This window comes from Nerophis lumbriciformis, linkage group LG12, assembly GCF_033978685.3.
Source record: "Nerophis lumbriciformis linkage group LG12, RoL_Nlum_v2.1, whole genome shotgun sequence".
Lineage (NCBI taxonomy): Eukaryota > Metazoa > Chordata > Actinopteri > Syngnathiformes > Syngnathidae > Nerophis > Nerophis lumbriciformis.
The window spans coordinates 15,068,018-15,089,873 of NC_084559.2; the positions used below are offsets into that span (position 1 = coordinate 15,068,018).

At 40.5% G+C, this 21,856-nt stretch overlaps 1 protein-coding gene across 1 annotated transcript in view; it reads left to right on the forward strand.

The window, feature by feature from the left end:
- LOC140679259 (semaphorin-4C-like) overlaps window positions 1-21,856 on the forward strand; it is a 391,991-nt gene that overhangs the window by 350,811 nt on the left and 19,324 nt on the right. Inside the window, exons 11-12 of the mRNA XM_072914311.1 lie at window positions 5,857-6,001; window positions 11,878-12,091. Of these exons, the coding sequence (XP_072770412.1) occupies window positions 5,857-6,001; window positions 11,878-12,091 (359 nt within the window). The remainder of the gene's footprint in view (window positions 1-5,856; window positions 6,002-11,877; window positions 12,092-21,856) is intronic.

The following is a 21,856-nucleotide window of genomic DNA, read 5'->3' on the forward strand; positions in this document are numbered from 1 at the left end:
AGTCAAATCAGCTCTGTTATTTTCCGTTTTTTTGACGGTTTTCCGTACCTTGGAGACATCATTCCTCGTCGGTGTGTTGTCGGAGGGTGTAACAACACGAACAGGGACGGATTCAAGTTGCACCAGTGGCCCAAAGATGCGAAAGTGGCAAGAAATTGGACGTTTGTTCCGCACACTTTACCGACGAAAGCTATGCTACGACAGAGATGGCAAGAATGTGCGGATATCCTGCGACACTCAAAGCAGATGCATTTCCAACGATAAAGTCAAAGAAATCTGCCGCCAGACCCCCATTGAATCTGCCGGAGTGTGTGAGCAATTCAGGGACAAAGGACCTCGGTGGCACGGCAAGCAATGGCGGCAGTTTGTTCCCGCAGACGAGCGAGCTAAACCCCCTATCGACCCTAGCTTCCCTGGCCTGCTGACATCAACTCCAAAACTGGACAGATCAGCTTTCAGGAAAAGAGCGCGGATTAGGGTATGTCTACAGAATATATTAATTGATTGAAAACTGGGCTGTCTGCACTCTCAAAGTGCATGTTGTTGCCAAATGTATTTCATATGCTGTAAACCTAGTTCATAGTTGTTAGTTTCCTTTAATGCCAAACAAACACATACCAATCGTTGGTTAGAAGGCGATCGCCGAATTCGTCCTCGCTTTCTCTGAGGATTGGAGGAGGGTGTCATTGTTGGACCACACTGTACTTACAGTATGTATCATGTCTTAATGAGTCATTAGGCAACAAAGAGAAATAAGGAGCCAGAACAGGAGGTCTGCCTTAGGGAAACTGAGACATTTACCGTCTAGGCGGGGATCTTTCATTGGGACTATTTTCTTCATTGATACATCACATGGCAGAGTGAACCAGCTCTGAACTGAAAGCTTTGTTTCTTAAAAGATGAGTCTTTTTTTTTTTCTCCCCATGCGACTTGCTGGGGATTCTGTCAAGTCTCCTTGCTTTGATAGAGATAACATTAAAAAGACAATTGGACACTATTTGAATAACGACTTACAGTTGAGCCACGATCTGAGGAAAATCACTCTCTTTTTGACATGCCAAGACACCAGCGTGTGTCTTAAGATGTGGCTTCATTGTATTAAGCCCAGGAGCAAAGAAGACCTTTCCCAATAGGATCCTACAGAACAAAATCCACATTTGAAAATGTGTCAACCCAGCTCTTACTCAAAGTGAACATTGTTAGGTCATTAAGTACCGTAATTTAGACAAAAAGTTATTAACTATTCAGTCAAGTTAATCTATTAAACAAGACAAGAAGCAAAGAATTAAACAGAGACAGAATTAAATTTGGCTCAGTTGAGGAGAGACGTCTGGGCTTTACTCTTGTACCCCACACGCTCTGGCGAAAGATTGTACGCCTCCTCTTTTATTTGGACTTTCCCTGATTACATGGCAACAGCTGTTTCTAAGGGGCGGGGGTCATAAACAGCCATCGCCTTTGAATACAAACCGTTCAAAGAAAAGGTCGTAAAACAGTTCAAAGAAGAGGTCGTAAAACAGTTCACAGAAAAGGTCGCCTGGAGGGGAGTCTGGTCCTGCTTCCTCTCCGCTTTTGTAGTTCTTGGGGCAAGACAAAATCTTTCTGTGAATTACAATACATAAAAGAAACAGAACACCCATGTGACTTGCTGGGGATTCTGTCAAGTCTCCTTTCTTTGATAGAGATAACATTAAAAGACAATTGGACACAATTTGAATAACGACTTACAGTTGAGCCACGATTTGAGAAAAATCACTATATTTTTGACATGCCAAGACACCAGCTTCATTGTATTAAGCCCAGGAGCAAAAAATAAATTTCCCAATAGGATCCTACAGAACAAAGTCCACATTTGAAAATGTGTCAACCCAGCTATTACTCAAAGTGAACATTGTTAGGTCATTAAGTAATTTAGACAAAAAGTTATTAACTTTTTAGTCAAGTTAACCATGCGCTATTGTCAGGGTCAAACACTGATGACATCTATTAAACAAGACAAGAAGCAATTAATTAGACAGAGACAGAACTAAATTTGGCTCAATGAGGAGAAACATGTAGACCTGTACCCTTGCACAGTGTCCCACCACGCTCTGGCGAAAGATTGTACGCCTCCTCTTTTATTTGGACTTTCCCTGATTACATGGCAACAGCTGTTTCTAAGGGACGTGGGTCATAAACAGCCATCACCTTTGATTACGAACAGTTCAAGGAAAAGGTCGCCTGGAGGGGAGTCTGGTCCTGCTTCCTCTCCGCTTTTGTAGTTCTTGGGTCAAGACAAAATTTCTCTGTGGATTACAATACATGAAAGAAACAGAACACCTTCATGTTGCTTCCCATTCTACACAGTTGAGTTTTACAAGCCTTCTTCTTGGTAGGTTCAAAGACAGCTTTTGTCTTCTCGCCGGGAACTCATTTCAACACAAAGTTTTGTGATAACTTAGATAGAATTATTCTAACAGCTATACTTAATTAAGCATTATATGAGGTATGCTTGAACCAGGCAATTCCACAGAATTTGGGCCATTAGCTGGTTCAAAACTCCCTCAAGATAACTTCATTTGTTGTCTTTTTACAACTCTAATCTGATAATAAACACAATGAACTACACCAAATGTGTTTTGGCCTATCTCAGGCAACACTAGGGACGGCTACCGGGATTGGCATCGTCCAAATTCCGTCAGGTATTGATTCATGTAGCCCAACGCCTGCACAAAAACTCAAGTAGCACTCAGAGCAGATTTAGCCAAATTGCCTCTAGGTAATGTTGCAATTTTCCATGCCAAAAAAAGCAAGTATTCTTGAATAGCGCTTTGTGTTGCATTTATAAAAAGCGTTTTATATATGAAGTTAAATTTAATTGTATCTGATGGAAAACGCTCAAATGTAAATACGGTGTGGAAGTCGCTTCCGAGGGGTCACTGACAGACACTTCACAGGATCCAAGCGTGCAGGTTTTAACAGATTTTTTAATGATCATGCGTTTTTATCAAAAGTTTTCTCTCCCAGAACGTGACTTTTCAGTCACGTCCGTATTCTCTCTTCCTCTCTGCTCCCGGACGCTTACTGTTAAAGACAACAAATGATTAGACAACTCGTACCACCTGGGAAATCTAATCACCTGCCAGCTGTGTCTCGCCGTCAGCACTGCAACTGTATTTAATATACCATTGATGTTTTTTTTGTTTGTTTTTTGAAAGTTGATTTTGCACTATTAAGTTATATAAGCGTTGCCTTGTTCCATATTCAGTGTTAAAGCAAATCAGTGTAGCAAACTGAGCAATAATTAACTTTTTATTCATGCACTTTCTCTTGCTACTTCAAGGCTTGAACGTTTGAATCATTCATTATTGTTATTTTATTTTCAAATTTATTATTAGCCTGTGGAAAAAATTTATTTTGATATTTTTCTCAGAAGGCTGCAAATAGAAAAGAAGCATTACATTTTTATTTAAATTTTATTTGATATGCCATTAATATGTTTTTATTATTATTATTATTATTTGAAACTCGATTTTGCATGTCACTATAAAGTTATATAAGCCTTGCTTGTTCAATATTCAATGCAAAACTTGTTTGGGTCCTGTTGCGTCAGACCAGTTCTTCCTCCAAGGGAATCTAAGTTACTGGTCAATCCCAAGTTCTTTTGATGACATATATGCTGAGTAAGAAGGACCATCAAGACAGAATTGGAATATTTTCAAGTTTTACTAAAGCTTTAGGAGATCATCTTAACCAATACATTCATATCGGGACGGCGTGGCGCAGTGGAAGAGCCTTGCTTGTTCAGTATTCAATGCAAAACTTGTTTGGGTCCTGTTGCGTCAGACCAGTTCTTCTTCCAAGGGAATCTAAGTTACTGGTCAATCCCAAGTTCTTTCGATGACATATATGCTGAGTAAGAAGGACCATCAAGACAGAATTGGAATATTTTCAAGTTTTACTAAAGCTTTAGGAGATCATCTTAACCAATACATTCATATCGGGACGGCGTGGCGCAGTGGAAGAGCCTTGCTTGTTCAGTATTCAATGCAAAACTTGTTTGGGTCCTGTTGCGTCAGACCAGTTCTTCCTCCAAGGGAATCTAAGTTACTGGTCAATCCCAAGTTCTTTCGATGACATATATGCTGAGTAAGAAGGACCATCAAGACAGAATTGGAATATGTTCAAGGTTTACTAAAGCTTTAGGAGATCATCTTAACCAATACATTCATATCGGGACGGCGTGGCGCAGTGGAAGAGCCTTGCTTGTTCAATATTCAATGCAAAACTTGTTTGGGTCCTGTTGCGTCAGACCAGTTCTTCCTCCAAAGGGAATCTAAGTTACTGGTCAATCCCAAGTTCTTTCGATGACATATATGCTGAGTAAGAAGGACCATCAAGGCAGAATTGGAATATTTTCAAGTTTTACTAAAGCTTTAGGAGATCATCTTAACCAATACATTCATATCGGGACGGCGTGTCGCAGTGGAAGAGCCTTGCTTGTTCAGTATTCAATGCAAAACTTGTTCGGGTCCTGTTGCGTCAGACCAGTTCTTCCTCCAAGGGAATCTAAGTTACTGGTCAATCCCAAGTTCTTTCGATGACATATATGCTGAGTAAGAAGGACCATCAAGACAGAATTGGAATATTTTTAAGTTTTACTAAAGCTTTAGGAGATCATCTTAACCAATACATTCATATCGGGACGGCGTGGCGCAGTGGAAGAGCCTTGCTTGTTCAGTATTCGATGCAAAACTTGTTCGGGTCCTGTTGCGTCAGACCAGTTCTTCCTCCAAGGGAATCTAAGTTACTGGTCAATCCCAAGTTCTTTCGATGACATATATGCTGAGTAAGAAGGACCATCAAGACAGAATTGGAATATTTTCAAGTTTTACTAAAGCTTTAGGAGATCATCTTAACCAATACATTCATATCGGGACGGCGTGGCGCAGTGGAAGAGCCTTGCTTGTTCAGTATTCAATGCAAAACTTGTTCGGGTCCTGTTGCGTCAGACCAGTTCTTCCTCCAAGGGAATCTAAGTTACTGGTCAATCCCAAGTTCTTTCGATGACATATATGCTGAGTAAGAAAGGACCATCAAGACAGAATTGGAATATTTTCAAGTTTTACTAAAGCTTTAGGAGATCATCTTAACCAATACATTCATATCGGGACGGCGTGGCGCAGTGGAAGAGTGGCCGTGCGCAACCCGAGGGTCCTTGGTTCAATCCCCACCTAGTACCAACCTCGTCATGTCCGTTGTGTCCTGAGCAAGACACTTCACCCTTGCTCCTGATGGGTGCTGGTTAGCGCCTTGCATGGCAGCTCCCTCCATCAGTGTGTGTGCGAATGGGTAAATGTGGAAGTAGTGTCAAAGCGCTTTGAGTACCTTGAAGGTAGAAAAGAGCTATACAAGTACAACCCATTTATCATTTATCATTTATTTATATCGGCTACTCTAGTTGATCTGACATTCAAACGGAAAAGCCAACTTTTTGCACACAAAGAAAGTCCCCCAAAGGAAAAGTACTAGGTACTCTAAACATGGCTATGTAAAAAGAAAGAACTCTTAAACATATATGCATCCTCCACAGTCCCTATTAAAAGGTTCTCTGGCACTCTGTATTTGAGTTTGACACCCCTGTCTTAGTGTAACAGGACTGAGTGAAAACTCAACACGACTAAAGTGTGGATTTTTTTTTAATTAGTTTTTAATGGCACCAATTTGGTGAAATGGCCGAACACGTCGCTCTTACTATTCCTTGCTGGATGTGCTGCAGCACGGAAGCGTCACGACGGCGTGACAGCCGATCCGTCTCTCCCCTCGCACACGCCACCGCACACGGCTAACTCCTCGCCTCCATTTGCCATGTTTCAGGGGTGACGTGGACGTGTCGGCGGTGTGTCAGTACCAGATCAGTGATGTGAAGAAAGTGTTCGAAGGATCCTACAAGGAATACAGAGAGGCGTCCCAGAGGTGGGGGCGCTACTCCGGGTCTGTCCCTAGCCCGCGGCCTGGATCGGTAAGAAACATGTCATTATTGATGGTGATGTGGTGAAATGGCACGACATGAAAAAGCTATTAGAGGAATGATGCAGGGGAAGTGCTTTAATGCACTGCAAAAACTGAAATCTAAGTAAGATGAAATATCTCAAATAAGGGTGATATTTGCTTATTTTCTGTCTGATAAGATCATTCTTCTCACTAAGCAGATTTTATGTTAGAGTGTTTTACTTGTTTTAAGTGTTTTGGTCCTAAATGATCTCAGTAAGATATTACAGCTTCTTGCTGAGATTTGATGACCTATATTGAGTAAAACATGCTTGAAACTAGAATATCAAGTGTTGCAAAGCTGTGTCATCAACACTCACAAGTATAAAACTACTTTTTTAAAGTAATTTCTTATTTCAAGCATGACAAAAAAAATCATGACTTTGACACAATTGTGTCTCATAATCAAAACAGATGACAGCCAAATGGACTTTGCTGTTTTATTTTCAATGAAACAATAGAAAATAGGTACTCATTAGAGATGCGCGGATAGGCAATTATTTCATCCGCAACCGCATCAGAAAGTCGTCAACCATCCGCCATCCACCCGATCTAACATTTAATCAGAACCGCACCCGCCCGCACGCGCCCGTTGTTATATATCTAATATCGACGATGCAAGGCATTAGTGAGGTTATAAAGCTTTTGCCTGTTAAAGAAAGGAGACTGATCCAATGCAGCACAGACATTCGCGTGCCACGCTGTCACGGCCCAGACGCACACCAGTGCGCAATCATATGGGAGTTGCGCTGAGCGCACCTCCAAGCGCGTCTCGCTGCCGGCGACGGCCGGGTATGGGCCCGACGCTCCAGCGCCATCCATTTTCAGGGCTAGTTGATTCGGCAGGTGGGTTGTTACACATTCCTTAGCGGGTTCCGACTTCCATGGCCACCGTCCTGCTGTCTATATCAACCAGGGTGAGCCCCACCCCTTTCGTGAGCGCACTGCGCGCGGAGTGACCCCTGTTACGCGCCCCCGGCAACAGGGGTGGCGGGCAGGTAAGCTGCGCGGGCGGAGCGCGCGGAGTGACCCCTGTTACGAGCCCCCGGCCACGGGGGTGGCGGGCAGGTAAGCTGCTTACCTGCTGCGCGTGACGCCAGCCGCGGCGAAGGCGGACGAGGCGGGGTGGCGCTGCGGTGGGCGCGGTGGTGACCCTGGACGTGCGTCGGGCCCTTCTCGCGGATCGCCTCAGCTACGGCTCCCGGTGGGGCCCTCTCGGGGGAAGGGGCCTCGGTCCCGGACCCCGGCGAGGCGTCCCTTCTCCGCTCCGTAAAAGTGTCCATCTCTTTTTTTTTTTTTCTTCTGTTGTGGCATATGCTGCAGGTGCCTGCTCGTTTTTCGTATGTGGGTAACAACATTTAACTATGTATATATATTTCCGAATTGGTTTAACTGCCACCCGCCTGAATCTATTTAAAATCTAATTTTTTTTTATTTCAACCGCCCGACCCGACCCGCGGATAAAATCTAATTTTTTTTTATTTCAACCGCCCGATCCGCGGATTATCCGCGGACTCCGCGGTTGTGTCCGCAAACCGCGCATCTCTCGTACTCATATAGTAGTACAGTTGGCACAGTACAGTAAACTGACAGTTAATATTTAAACATTTAACATTTCAAACAATTTTGAACAGAAATTGTTCATGCACATTCAGATAAATTCCTCAATATTGCAATTAAAAAGATTTTGGCCAGGGGCCGGGCTGTATATATGTGCACTAATTGACTGAAAGAGCACGCACTTGGCGCGATGATGTCATGTTATCCATGGAAAAATGCATCTTTAGACAATATGATTTGCCTGAGTGGCTAGTAGACCCCGAGAGTAACAAGCGGTTGCCTTGTTGCCTTTCTATTAAGAACAATAAATTAGTTTTTAGTATAAGTTTGCTGAATTCAAGAAATGTAATGCCGAGCGCATATCATTATGTCAAGATAATGGCACTAGCATTTACTTCATTTAAGAATATTTTTCAACATATTGAGCAAAAAGGTCTCTTTTTTGTCAAGACTTGGTCCTGGGTGTTTGCTTTTCCGGGATGCAACGGAAAGTTGGCTCGGGCGGGACGGGAATGTAAGTACATATTTATTTAAACACTATAACTACAAAAAAAAAAAGGAAGTAAACAAAAGACGCGCACAATGGCGGAGAACAAGCTATGAAACCAAAACGACTATAAACCTGGAACAAAAACTTACTTTGGCATGGGACATGAAGCATGATCTAAGAGGATGAAGAGTGTGTAGAGCATAGATGCAAGATGTCGTCAGAATGACAAACTGAAAACAATGAACTTAAATACTATAGACATGATTAGTGAAAGCAGGTGCGTGACTCAAAACGTGAAACAGGTGCGTGACGTGACAGGCGAAAACTAATGGTTGCTATGGTGACAAAACAAAACAAAAGTGCACAAAAAGTCCAAAAACAAAACCAAACATGACTAAAACAAAACATGATCACACAGACATGACTTTTTTTTTTTTTCTACCAAGAAAAGTGCACTTGTTATTAGTGAGAATATACTTATTTTAAGGTATTTTTGAGTTCATTGAGGTTAGCTAATTTTACTTGTTTTGGAATGTCTTGACAAGCCAAATTTTCTTGTTCTATTGGCAAATAATTTTGCTTAGTTCAAATAAAATACCCCTCATTTTTGTAATTTTTTTTTTTTCTTGTTTTTGAACACTGACTTTTTGCAGTGTGGGAGGAGGAGTGAGCATAAAAGAAGCAGCAAGAAGTAAGATGGAGATGCTAAATTGTTTTTTCTCCTCTGCACTGGAAAAAGTCAGTGTTCAAAAACAAGAAAAATAAATACAAAAATGAGGGGTATTTTATTTGAACTAAGCAAAATTATCTGCCAATAGAACAAGAAAATTTGGCTTGTCAAGACTTTCCAAAACAAGTAAAATTAGCTAACTTCAATGAACCCAAAAATACCTTAAAATAAGTATATTCTCACTAATAACAAGTGCACTTTTCTTGGTAGGAAAAAAAAAAGACCTTTTTGCTCAATATGTTGAAAAATATTCTTAAATTAATTAAAAGCTACACTGCAAAAAGTCAGTGTTCAAAAAGAAGGGAAAACAAATAAAAATTAGGGGTATTTTATTTGAACTAAGCAAAATTATCTGCCAATAGACCAAGAAAATGTGGCTTGTCAAGACTTTCCAAAACAAGTAAAATTAGCTAACTTCAATGAACCCAAAAATACCTTAAAATAAGTATATTCTCACTAATAACAAGTGCACTTTTCTTGGTAGAAAAAAAAATGAGACCTTTTTGCTCAATATGTTGAAAAATATTCTTAAATTAATTAAAAGCTACACTGCAAAAAGTCAGTGTTCAAAAACAAGAAAAAAAAAAATACAAAAATGAGGGGTATTTTATTTGAACTAAGCAAAATTATCTGCCAATAGAACAAGGAAATTCGGCTTGTCAAGACTTTCCAAAACAAGTAAAATTAGCTAACCTCAATGAACCCAAAAATACCTTAAAATAAGTATATTCTCACTAATAACAAGTGCACTTTTCTTGGTAGGAAAAAAAAGAGACCTTTTTGCTCAATATGTTGAAAAATATTCTTAAATTTATTAAAAGCTACACTGCAAAAAGTCAGTGTTCAAAAACAAGGGAAAAAAATATAAAAATTAGGGGTATTTTATTTGAACTAAGCAAAATTATCTGCCAATAGAACAAGAAAATGTGGCTTGTCAAGACTTTCCAAAACAAGTAAAATTAGCTAACCTCAATGAACCCAAAAATACCTTAAAATAAGTATATTCTCACTAATAACAAGTGCACTTTTCTTGGTAGGAAAAAAAAAAGACCTTTTTGCTCAATATGTTGAAAAATATTCTTAAATTAATTAAAAGCTACACTGCAAAAAGTCAGTGTTCAAAAAGAAGGGAAAAAAATATAAAAATTAGGGGTATTTTATTTGAACTAAGCAAAATTATCTGCCAATAGAACAAGAAAATTTGGCTTGTCAAGACTTTCCAAAACAAGTAAAATTAGCTAACCTCAATGAACCCAAATATCCTTAAAATAAGTATATTCTCACTAATAACAAGTGCAATTTTCTTGGTAGAAAAAAAAAGATACCTTTTTGCTCAATATGTTGAAAAATATTCTTAAATTAATTAAAAGCTACACTGCAAAAAATCAGTGTTCAAAAACAAGGGAAAAAAATATAAAAAATAGGGGTATTTTATTTGAACTAAGCAAAATTATCTGCCAATAGAACAAGAAAATGTGGCTTGTCAAGACTTTCCAAAACAAGTAAAATTAGCTAACCTCAATGAACCCAAAAATACCTTAAAATAAGTATATTCTCACTAATAACAAGTGCACTTTTCTTGGTAGGAAAAAAAAGAGACCTTTCTGCTCAATATGTTGAAAAATATTCTTAAATTAATTAAAAGCTACACTGCAAAAAGTCAGTGTTCAAAAACAAGGGAAAAAAATATAAAAATTAGGGGTATTTTATTTGAACTAAGCAAAATTATCTGCCAATAGAACAAGAAAATTCGGCTTGTCAAGACTTTCCAAAACAAGTAAAATTAGCTAACCTCAATGAACCCAAATATCCTTAAAATAAGTATATTCTCACTAATAACAAGTGCAATTTTCTTGGTAGAAAAAAAAAGATACCTTTTTGCTCAATATGTTGAAAAATATTCTTAAATTAATTAAAAGCTACACTGCAAAAAGTCAGTGTTCAAAAACAAGAAAAAAAAAATAAAAATAAAAATTAAGGGATTTTATTTGAACTAAGCAAAATTATCTGCCAATAGAACAAGAAAATTCGGCTTGTCAAGACTTTCCAAAACAAGTAAAATTAGCTAACCTCAATGAACCCAAAAATACCTTAAAATAAGTATATTCTCACTAATAACAAGTGCACTTTTCTTGGTAGAAAAAAAAAGAGACCTTTTTGCTCAATATGTTGAAAAATATTCTTAAATGAAGTAAATGCTAGTGCCATTATCTTGACATAATGATATGCGCTCGGCATTACATTTCTTGAAACCAGCAAACTTATACTAAAAACTAGTTTATTGTTCTTAATGGAAAGGCAACAAGGCAACCGCTTGTTACTCTCGGGGTCTCCTAGCCGCTCAGGCAAATCATATTGTCTAAAAATGCATTTTTCCATGGATAACATGACATCATAGCTTCAAGTGCGTGCTCTTTCAGTCAATTAGTGCACATATATACAGCCCGGCCCCCGAACAAAATCTTTTGAATTGTAATTTTGAGGAATTCATCTGAATGTGCATGAACTATTTCTGTTCAAAATTGTTTGAAATGTTAAATGTTTAAATATTAACTGTCAGTTTACTGTACTGTGCCAACTGTACTACTATATGAGTACGTGTTTTCTATTGTTTCATTGCAAAGTCCATTTGGCTGTCATCTGTTTTAATTATGAGACACAATTGTGTCAAAATCATGATTTATTATTTCATGCTTGAAGTAAGAAATGATTACTTTAAAAAAGTAGTTTTATACTTGTGAGTGTTGATGACACAGCTTTGCAACAGTTGATATTCTAGTTTCAAGCATGTTTTACTCAATATAGGTCATCAAATCTCAGCAACAAGCTGTAATATCTTACTGAGATCATTTAGCACCAAAAGACTTAAAACAAGTAAAACACTCTAACATAAAATCTGCTTAGTGAGAAGAATTATCTTATCAGACAGAAAATAAGCAAATATCACCCTTATTTGAGATATTTAACCTTACTAAGATTTCAGTTTTTGCAGTGTGGTTACTTATACTTCTTAACATCTCCGTTCTCCGCCTCTTATGCATTTCTCCTCCGGCTCTCCCGCTTTCAGTGCATAACAAGCTCGGACAGGGAGAGCGGCTACAACAGCTCTCTGCAGCTACCTGATGCAACGCTCAACTTTGCCAAGAAGCACCCACTGATGGAGGATAAAGCGCTGGCTCGCCCTCTGCTTCTCACCAAGGGCGTCAACTTCACCAGGCTGGTGGTGGACCGAGTTACCGGCCTGGACCAAAGAGCGTACAATGTCCTCTTCATTGGCACAGGTACAAATTGACTCATGTTTTTTAGCTGTAGGGCAGGGGTGGGCAAACTACAGGCCGTGGGCCACATCCTGCTTGTTAGGTGCCTTTAATCCGGCCCGCCACACTGCAAGAAGTCAGTGTTGTTTTATATTGTAGGAACCAGAAATGTGATAACAGAAAGAAACAACCCTTTTGTGTGAATGAGTGTGAATGGGGAGGTTTTTTGGGTTGGTGCACTAATTAAAGTGTATCTTGTGTGTTTATGTTGATTTAATAAAAATTAAAAAAAATTAAATAAAACAAAAAAACAAGAAAAAAAAATATACAAAAATGAGGGGTATTTTATTTGAACTAAGCAAAATTATCTGCCAATAGAACAAGAAAATGTGGCTTGTCAAGACTTTCCAAAACAAGTAAAATTAGCTAGCCTCAATTAACCCGGACAGGCTAACCTCTGAGGACGAAGTATGAACAATGGGAGACCGAGCTTTCTGCTCCGCCGCTCTCAGTCTATTTATTTATTTTTTGTTTTTATTCAGTCATTGGTGGAGCTAAGGATAATATTTCAATATTGTTTTTGATATTGTTGTGCAGCACTTTGGAAACATTTTTGTTGTTCAAATGTGCTATATGAATAAAGTGGATTGGATTTGATTGAATTGGAAGGCTCTCCCTGACCACCTGAGGGCACCACAGACTGTGGATGCTTTAAAAAAAAAGAAGCTGAAAACCCTTCTTTTTAAAAAAGCCTTTTTTTTAAATATATGCATACCGTAGATTTCGGAGTATAAGTCGCACCAGAGTATAAGTCACACCTGCCGAAAATGCATAATAAAGAAGGAAAAAAACATATATAAATCGCACTGGAGCCCGGCCAAACTATGAAAAAAACTGCGACTTATAGTCAGAAAAATACTAGTTACTGTCAAGACTTGGTCCTGGGTGTTAGCTTTTCCGGGATGCAACGGAAAGTTGGCTCGGGCGAGACGGGAATGTGAGTACATGATTTATTTAATATATCAAAAAAAAGTACAAACGAAAAGCGCGCACAGTGGCGGAGAATAAACTATGAAACCAAAAGATTATAGCAAAAAAGTACAAATAAAAAGCACGCACAGTGGCGGAGAACAAACTATGAAAAACAAAAAGACTATAAACATGGAACAAAAACTTACTTTGACAAGGGACATGAAGCAGGATCTTAGAGGATGAAGAGTGTACAGAAGCATAAATGTGGAGGTCGTCAGAACGACAAACTGAAAAGAATGAACTTAAAATACTATGGACATGATTAGTGAAAGCAGGTGCGTGACTCAAAACATGAAACAGGTGCGTGACGTGACAGGTGAAAACTAATGGTTGCTATGGTGACAAAACAAAAGTGCACAAAAAGTCCAAAACCCAAAAAGAACATGACCAAAACAAAAACATGATCACACAGACATGACAGTTACTAGTTTTAGCTATTTGGCTGTTCTAGTTTTTATTCTTATTTATTTTTTATTATCTTTTTATTTCTATTTTTTTTAATACACTGTAGCACTTTGAGGTTGTTTACTCAATGTAAAGTGCTTTATACAAATAAAATCTATGATTATTATTATTATAACCCAAAAATACCGTAAAAAGAGGGCAGTATAGCTCGGTTGGTAGAGTTGCCATGCCAAGAACTTGATGGTTCCAGGTTCGATCCCGCTTCTGCCATCCTAGTCACTACCGTTGTGTCCTTGGGCAAGACACTTTACCCACCTGCTCCCAGTGCCACCCACACTGGTTTAAATGTAACTTAGATATTGGGTTTCACTATGTAAAGCGCTTTGAGTCACGAGAGAAAAAGCGCTATATAAATATAATTCACTTCACTTCACTTATTTTCACTAATTTCAACTGTATTATATGAGTACGTATTTTCTATTGTTTCATTGAAAATAAAACAGCAAAGTCCATTTGGCTGTCATCTGTTTTAATCCATCCATCCATCCATTTTCTACCGCTTGTCCCTTTCGGGGTTGCGGGGGAGGGGGTCACTGGATTTGGGCGGAAGGTGTATGAGACACAATTGTGTCAAAGTCATGATTTTTTTTTTTCATGCTTGAAATAAGAAATGATTACTTTAAAAAAGTAGTTTTATACTTGTGAGTGTTGATGACACAGCTTTGCAACAGTTGATATTCTAGTTTCAAGCATGTTTTACTCAATATAGGTCATCAAATCTCAGCAACCAGCTGTAATATCTTACTGAGATCATTTAGGTTAAATTTAGATTTAGATTTATTGGTCCCCGTTGGGGAAATTCATTTTCACTGCCGTACATTTAAACAATAGACATTACACATCACGAACAAAAATAACAAAAAGACATCATACTTGACCAACACATTCACAGGCTTGTCAGACAGGTGTTTAGGGCGGGATCATTTAGGACCAAAACACTTAAAACAAGTAAAAGACTCTTAACATAAAATCTGCTTAGTGAGAAGAATTATCTTATCAGACAGAAAATAAGCAAATATCACCCTTATTTGAGATATTTAATCTCACTTAGATTTCAGTTTTTGCAGTGCAGATATTAAAACAGAATTGTCACACAAAACTTTGACGCACTGGCAAAAATGGGGGATCAACAACCCTGCTCCCCACTTAGAGAGAATGTACAAACCCCAAAACCGGTGAAGTCGGCGCGTTGTGTAAATGGTAAATAAAAACAGAATACAATGATTTGCAAATCCTTTTCAACTTATATTCAATTTGAATAGACTGCAAAGACAAGATATTTAACGTTCGAACCGGAAAAGTTTGTTATTTTTTGCAAATATTAGCTCATTTGGAATTTGATGCCTGCGACATGTTTCAAGAAAGCTGGCACAAGTGGCAATAAATACTGATAAAGTTGAGGAATGCTCATCAAACACTTATTTGGGACATCCCACAGGTGAACAGGCTGATTGGGAACAGGTGGGTGCCATGATTGGGTATAAAAGTAGATTCCATGAAATGCTCAGTCATTCACAAACAAGGATGGGGCGAGGGTCACCACTTTGTCAACAAATGCGTGAGCAAATTGTTGAACAGTTTAAGAACAACATTTCTCAACCGGCTATTGCAAGGAATTTAGGGATTTCACCATCTACGGTCCGTAATATCATCAAAAGGTTCTGTCATGATCCGTGATTCGTATCATGTTTTTGTTATATTCTGTTAGTTTTTGACTCTGTAAGTTCCTGTTTTTTGTGCACTCTTGTTTGGTTTGGTTGCCCCGGCTACTTATTATTTTCACCTGCCTCTGGTTAGTGGTCAGACGCTCAGCTGCTGTCAACCACTAATCAGAGAGCTATTTAGTCACCTTGCTCTCCATGTTCAGTCTGGCGTCGTTGTTCGCTTCATGTCTGGTTTCATGCTAAGTATTTGCTACATGCACCTGTCACGTAAGTTCTCTATGTCCGTAGTCTACGCTAAGTCTTAGCTTTTGTTTCAAGTGCGATCACCGCGTTGTGCTTTCGCCTTGTTTTCCGTTTTTGTACCCTTTTGAGTTCCACGATTAAAATATGTTCCTACCTGCAAGTCCTGTCCGGAGTGATCCGTTTGCATCCCGGGGGAACAAACCCCCCCGCGTTCAGAGGATCTGGAGAAATCACTGCACGTTAGCGATGATATTACCGACCTTTGATCCCTCGGGCGGTGCTGCATCAAAAGGCGACATCAGTGTGTAAAGGATATCACCACATGGGCTCGGGAACACTACAGAAAACCACTTTCAGTAACTACACTTGATCGCTACATCTGTAAGTGCAAGTTAAAACTCTCCTATGCAAAGCCAAAGCCATTTATCAACAACACCCAGAATCGCCGCCGGCTTTAATGGGTCCGAGCTCATCTAAGATGGACTGATGCAAAGTGGAAAAATGTTCTGTGGTTTGACGAGTCCACATTTCCATTTTTTTTTTTGAAACTGTGGAAAAAAAATAGTGGGGAAAAAAAAAAAACATCCGGATTGTTCTAGGCGCAAAGTTGAAAAGCCAGCATCTGTGATGGTATGGGGGTGTATTAGTGCCCAAGACATGGGTAACTTACACATCTGTGAAGGCACCATTAATGCTGAAAGGTACATACAGGTTTTGGAGCAACATATGTTGCCATCCAAGAAACATTACCATGGACGCCCCTGCTTATTTCAGCAAGACAATGCCTTCATAGTGAAAGAGTGCGGGTACTAGACTGGCCTGGTTTTGGGGTTTGTACTAAAAGAAGAACACCAGGACAGGAAATGACGCCAAACACAAGAGAATAAGGGACAAAACCGTTATGTGGGATCATGACAGAATCATCCGCAAGTTGGCACGGTTCTGTACTACTTGTTTTTTTTATTGGCCCTGGGCATGTTGAGGTCTATATTTCAATGTTACACTAATGTTCTTTGTCACTTGTAACACAAAGGTTTGCTCAGTGAAATAATAGCATTAATATTGCTGAAAATGTAAATTAATTCCATTTTGCCCAGCACCGAGTGGGGAGAGAGTGCCTTTTTATTTTTTTTTTATTTTTTTTTTTAGATGAGCAGCAGATATTATTTGTTAAAGAGATGAACATAATCAGCCTGTAGCAGCAGACTAAGACAGGGGCTGGCATCAGGCGAGGTGGCGGAAAACAACACGCCATCTGGCCGCATTTCTGCCGGGTTTCAATTAAGTGCCCGATTTGCATTCATCTTCATGCATCAAAGGAAATGTCAGTGCATGTGCGACTTCATTAATATTTTCTCCTCAGCGGCCGTCATACCCACGTGTGTGTGTCCTGCTGTTGCTTAGATTTAAAAAATTAAATAATAAACATTCGTCATTTTAATCATGAGCACACTGCAAAAACTGAATTGTAAGTAAGATTAAATATCTCAAATAAGGGTGATATTTGCTTATTTTCTTGTCTGATAAGATAATTCTTCTCACTAAGCAGATTTTATGTTCGAGTGTTTTACTTGTTTTTAGAGTTTTGGTCCTAAATGATCTCAGTAAGATATTACATCTTGTTGCTGAGATTTGATGACCTATATTGAGTAAAACATGCTTGAAACTATTTTTGTCCAAATGTCCAAAACAAACCCAGCAATGGTGCACAGGAAGGCGGGGAAGAAAAGGGGTAAAGGCGGCCAAAATGGTCAAAAGTCCCAATTTTGTCCAAAATACCTCCCCGGGTTCCAGTCCCACGAGTCTCGGGATGCAAAAAAAAGTCCAAAACGCACCCAGCAAAGTCCCACGGGAAGTGGGGGACAAAAGTGAGAAAAGTCGTCAAAAGTCCCCAAATATGTCCAAAATATCTACCCAGGTTCAAGTCCCACAAGTCTCGGAATGACCAAAATGTCTATAACACACCCAGCCGAGTCCCACAGGGAAGGGGGGGGGGGGGGGATAAAAGTTGGAAAAGTCGGCAAAAGTCCCAAAATGTTCAAAATACCTACCCAGGTTGGAGTCCCACATGGAGTGTAACAAGTCTTAAGACTTGTGGCACTCGAACCCGGGTGTGATTTTTGAACATTTTACCGACTTTTCTCACTTATCTCCCCGCCTTCCCGTGGGACTTTGCTGGGCGCGTTTTGGACATTTTGGGCATCCCGGCCGGCGGCGGCACTTGTGGGAATCGAACCTGGGTAGGTATTTTGAACATTTTTGGGACTTTTGCCGACTTCTCCAACTTTTCCTGTGCACCCAGCAATGGTGCACAGGAAGGGGGGGAAGAAGAGGGGAAAAGGCGGCCAAAATGGTCAAAAGTCCCAATTTTGTCCAAAATACCTCCCCGGGTTCCAGTCCCACGAGTCCCGGGATGCAAACAATTTCCAAAACGCACCCAGCAATGTCCCACGGGAAGTGGGGGACAAAAGTGAGAAAAGTCGTCAAAAGTCCTCAAAAATGTCCAAAATACCTACCCAGGTTCAAGTCCCACAAGTCCCGGGATGCCCAAAATGTCCAAAACACACCCAGCAATGGTGCACAGGAAGGCGGGGAAGAAGAGGGGAAAAGGCGGCCAAAATGGTCAAAAGTCCCAATTTTGTCCAAAATACCTCCCCGGGTTCCAGTCCCACGAGTCCCGCCGCGGGCCGCACAAGTCCCGGGATGCAAAAAATGTCCAAAACGCACCCAGCAAAGTCCCACGGGAAGTGGGGGAGAAAAGTGAGAAAAGTCGGAAAAAGTCCCCAAAAATGTTCAAAATACCTACCCAGGTTCGAGTCCCACAAGTCCCGCCGCCGGCCACACAAGTCCCGAGATGCGAGAGGGGGGATAAAAGTTGGAAAAGTCGGCAAAAGTCCCAAAAATGTTCAAAATACCTACCCAGGTTCGAGTCCCACAAGTCCGAAATGGTGCACAGGAAGGCGGGGAAGAAGAGGGGAAAAGGCGGCCAAACTGGTCAAAAGTCCCAATTTTGTCCAAAATGCCTCACAAGGCCGCACAAGTCCCGGGATGCAAAAAAATGTCCAAAACGCACCCAGCAAAGTCCCACAGGAAGTGGGAGAGAAAAGTGAGAAAAGTCGGTTAAAGTCCCCAAAAATAGTTCAAAATAGCTACCCAGGTTCGATTCCCACAAGTCCCACCGCCGGCCGGGATGCCCAAAATGTCCAAAACGCGCCCAGCAAAGTCCCACGAGAAGGCGGGGAGAAAAGTGAGAAAAGTCGGTAAAATGTTCAAAAATCACACCCGGGTTTGAGTGCCACAAGTCTTAAGACTTGTACCACTCCATGTGGGACTCGAACCTGGGTAGGTGTTTTGAACATTTTTGGGACTTTTCCAAGTCGGTAAAAGTCCCCAAAAATGTTCAAAATAGCTACCCAGGTTGGAGTCCCACAAGTCCTCCCGCCGGCCGCGCAAGCCCAAAATGTCCATAACACACCCAGCCGAGTCCCACGGGGAGGGGGGATAAAAGTTGGAAAAGTCGGCAAAAGTCCCAAAAATGTTCAAAATACCTACCCAGGTTGGAGTCCCACATAAGTTAATGAAAGAGTTTTAATTACTGCTCCGGTTTGGATTTTATGAGCCCTCAAAGTCGGTCCCGTCCATCACTGCTTGCAGCTTTAATTTTACTTGTTTTGGAAAGTCTTGACAAGCCAAATTTTTTTTGTTCTATTGGCAGATAATTTTGCTTAGTTCAAATAAAATACCCCTCATTTTTGGATGTTTTTGTCTTGTTTTTGAACACTGACTTTTTGCAGTGCAGCTCGGACGGCTGAATTCCGGGTCTGTGTGACTTTGAATGCAAGGGGAGTGAACTGCTACTTACCATTCAGGTCACCGCAGCGGTGAAGTGACTACGGCGTGTGACTGTGGAGCGGCAGCGGACTCGGCCGAGCACGCTTGCATTAGTACGTGCACGCATAATACGTGCTGGCTTTTCCCTGAGCCAAAGTGCAGTCGTGCTTCACAGCACAAACTCAACGGGGCCCCTCGGCAGACCTGCGCTCATTGTGCCAATTGGGCCACGGGCTTGATTAGCTACGAGCCGCAACAGAGCAATATCTGATGAGGAAAGCGAGAGAGGGGCATGTGGTCACGTGCTTGTTGCGGTGCGTCCCTTTGCTTCTACCGAGTGCTGAAAAAGTACAGTTCATATCCAATCCAATCCAATCCCCTTAATTTATATAGCACATTTAAACAACAAAAAATGTTTCCAAAGTGCTGCACAACAATATTAAAAACAATATTAAAATATTATCCTTAGCTCCACCAATGACAATAAAATGAAAAACAATATAAAAATAAATATGCAAACTTGACTATGAAAACAAAACTAGCACAAAGGCAGAACTATGGACATAAAAACGAAAACACTTACTGTGACGTGAAAAAGCATGAAAACTATGGCATGGAAATACAAGCATGAATGACAAGGGTAACAGCGGTAGCATGGGTAACAGAGGTAATGTCGCCAGGACGACCAACAGAAACTGACAGGCTTAAATAACAATGACATGATTGGGGTGGCAGAGGGGTTAGTGCATCTGCCTCACAATGCGAAGGTCCTGAGTAGTCTTGGGTTCAATCCCGGGCTCGGGATCTTTCTGTGTGGAGTTTGCATGTCCTCCCCGTGACTGCGTGGGTTCCCTCCGGGTACTCCGGCTTCCTCCCACTTCCAAAGACATGCACCTGGGGATAAGTTGATTGGCAACACTAAATTGGCCCTAGTGTGTGGATGTGAGTGTGAATGTTGTCTGTCTATCTGTGTTGGCCCTGCGATGAGGTGGCGACTTGTCCAGGGTGTACCCCGCCTTCCGCTCGATTGTAGCTGAGATAAGCTCCAGCGCCCCCCCGCGACCCCAAAGGGAATAAGCGGTAGAAAATGGATGGATGGATGGATGATTGGCACCAGGTGCGCGAGTCCAAAACGTGAAACAGGTGAAACTAATAAGTTGTCATGGAAACAAAAACAAACAAGAGTGCACAAACAGGAACTAAAAAAGAGTCCAAAACCCAAACAAAGGATGGCCAAACAAAAACATGATCAAAAGACATGACACTCTCGACGTCCGTGTACCACTCCGTATTACAAATTTCCGATATTACATTTTAAAGCATTTATCGGCCGTTAATATCGGCAGTCCGATATTATCGGACATCTATAATAATTACATCTTTTATAAACAATACAATTGTTTCAAATGTATCAATACATATACGTAATGATAACTTGAATTACAAAAAAAAGCAGATAAATGGAGGGGAAGAAAGAGAAGCCAACTATATTAACCTTGTAGATTGTTATAGTAACAATAGGTTAAGCTTTGTCAGTGTGCCATGTGTTATACCCAGTTTACCCTAGGGCAACAGCGTTAATATATGTTTGATGAAACGTGATTATATGCATGAGTGTATGTATGTACAGGTAAAAGCCAGTAAATTAGAATATTTTGAAAAACTTGATTTATTTCAGTAATTGCATTCAAAAGGTGTAACTTGTACATTATATTTATTCATTGCACACAGACTGATGCATTCAAATGTTTATTTCATTTAATTTTGATGATTTGAAGTGGCAACAAATGAAAATCCAAAATTCCGTGTGTCACAAAATTAGAATATTACTTAAGGCTAATACAAAAAAGGGATTTTTAGAAATGTTGGCCAACTGAAAAGTATGAAAATGAAAAATATGAGCATGTACAATACTCAATACTTGGTTGGAGCTCCTTTTGCCTCAATTACTGCGTTAATGCGGCGTGGCATGGAGTCGATGAGTTTCTGGCACTGCTCAGGTGTTATGAGAGCCCAGGTTGCTCTGATAGTGGCCTTCAACTCTTCTGCGTTTTTGGGTCTGGCATTCTGCATCTTCCTTTTCACTATACCCCACAGATTTTCTATGGGGCTAAGGTCAGGGGAGTTGGCGGGCCAATTTAGAACAGAAATACCATGGTCCGTAAACCAGGCACGGGTAGATTTTGCGCTGTGTGCTGGCGCCAAGTCCTGTTGGAACTTGAAATCTCCATCTCCATAGAGCAGGTCAGCAGCAGGAAGCATAAAGTGCTCTAAAACTTGCTGGTAGACGGCTGCGTTGACCCTGGATCTCAGGAAACAGAGTGGACCGACACCAGCAGATGACATGCTTGGCGGTAGGAATGCTGTTCCTGGGATTAAAGGCCTCACCTTTTTCTCCTCCAAACATATTACTGGATATTGTGGCCAAACAGCTCCATTTTTGTTTCATCTGACCACAAAACTTTCCTCCAGAAGGTCTTATCTTTGTCCATGTGATGTCAGATGAAACAAAAATTGAGCCGTTTGGCCACAATACCCAGCAATATGTTTGGAG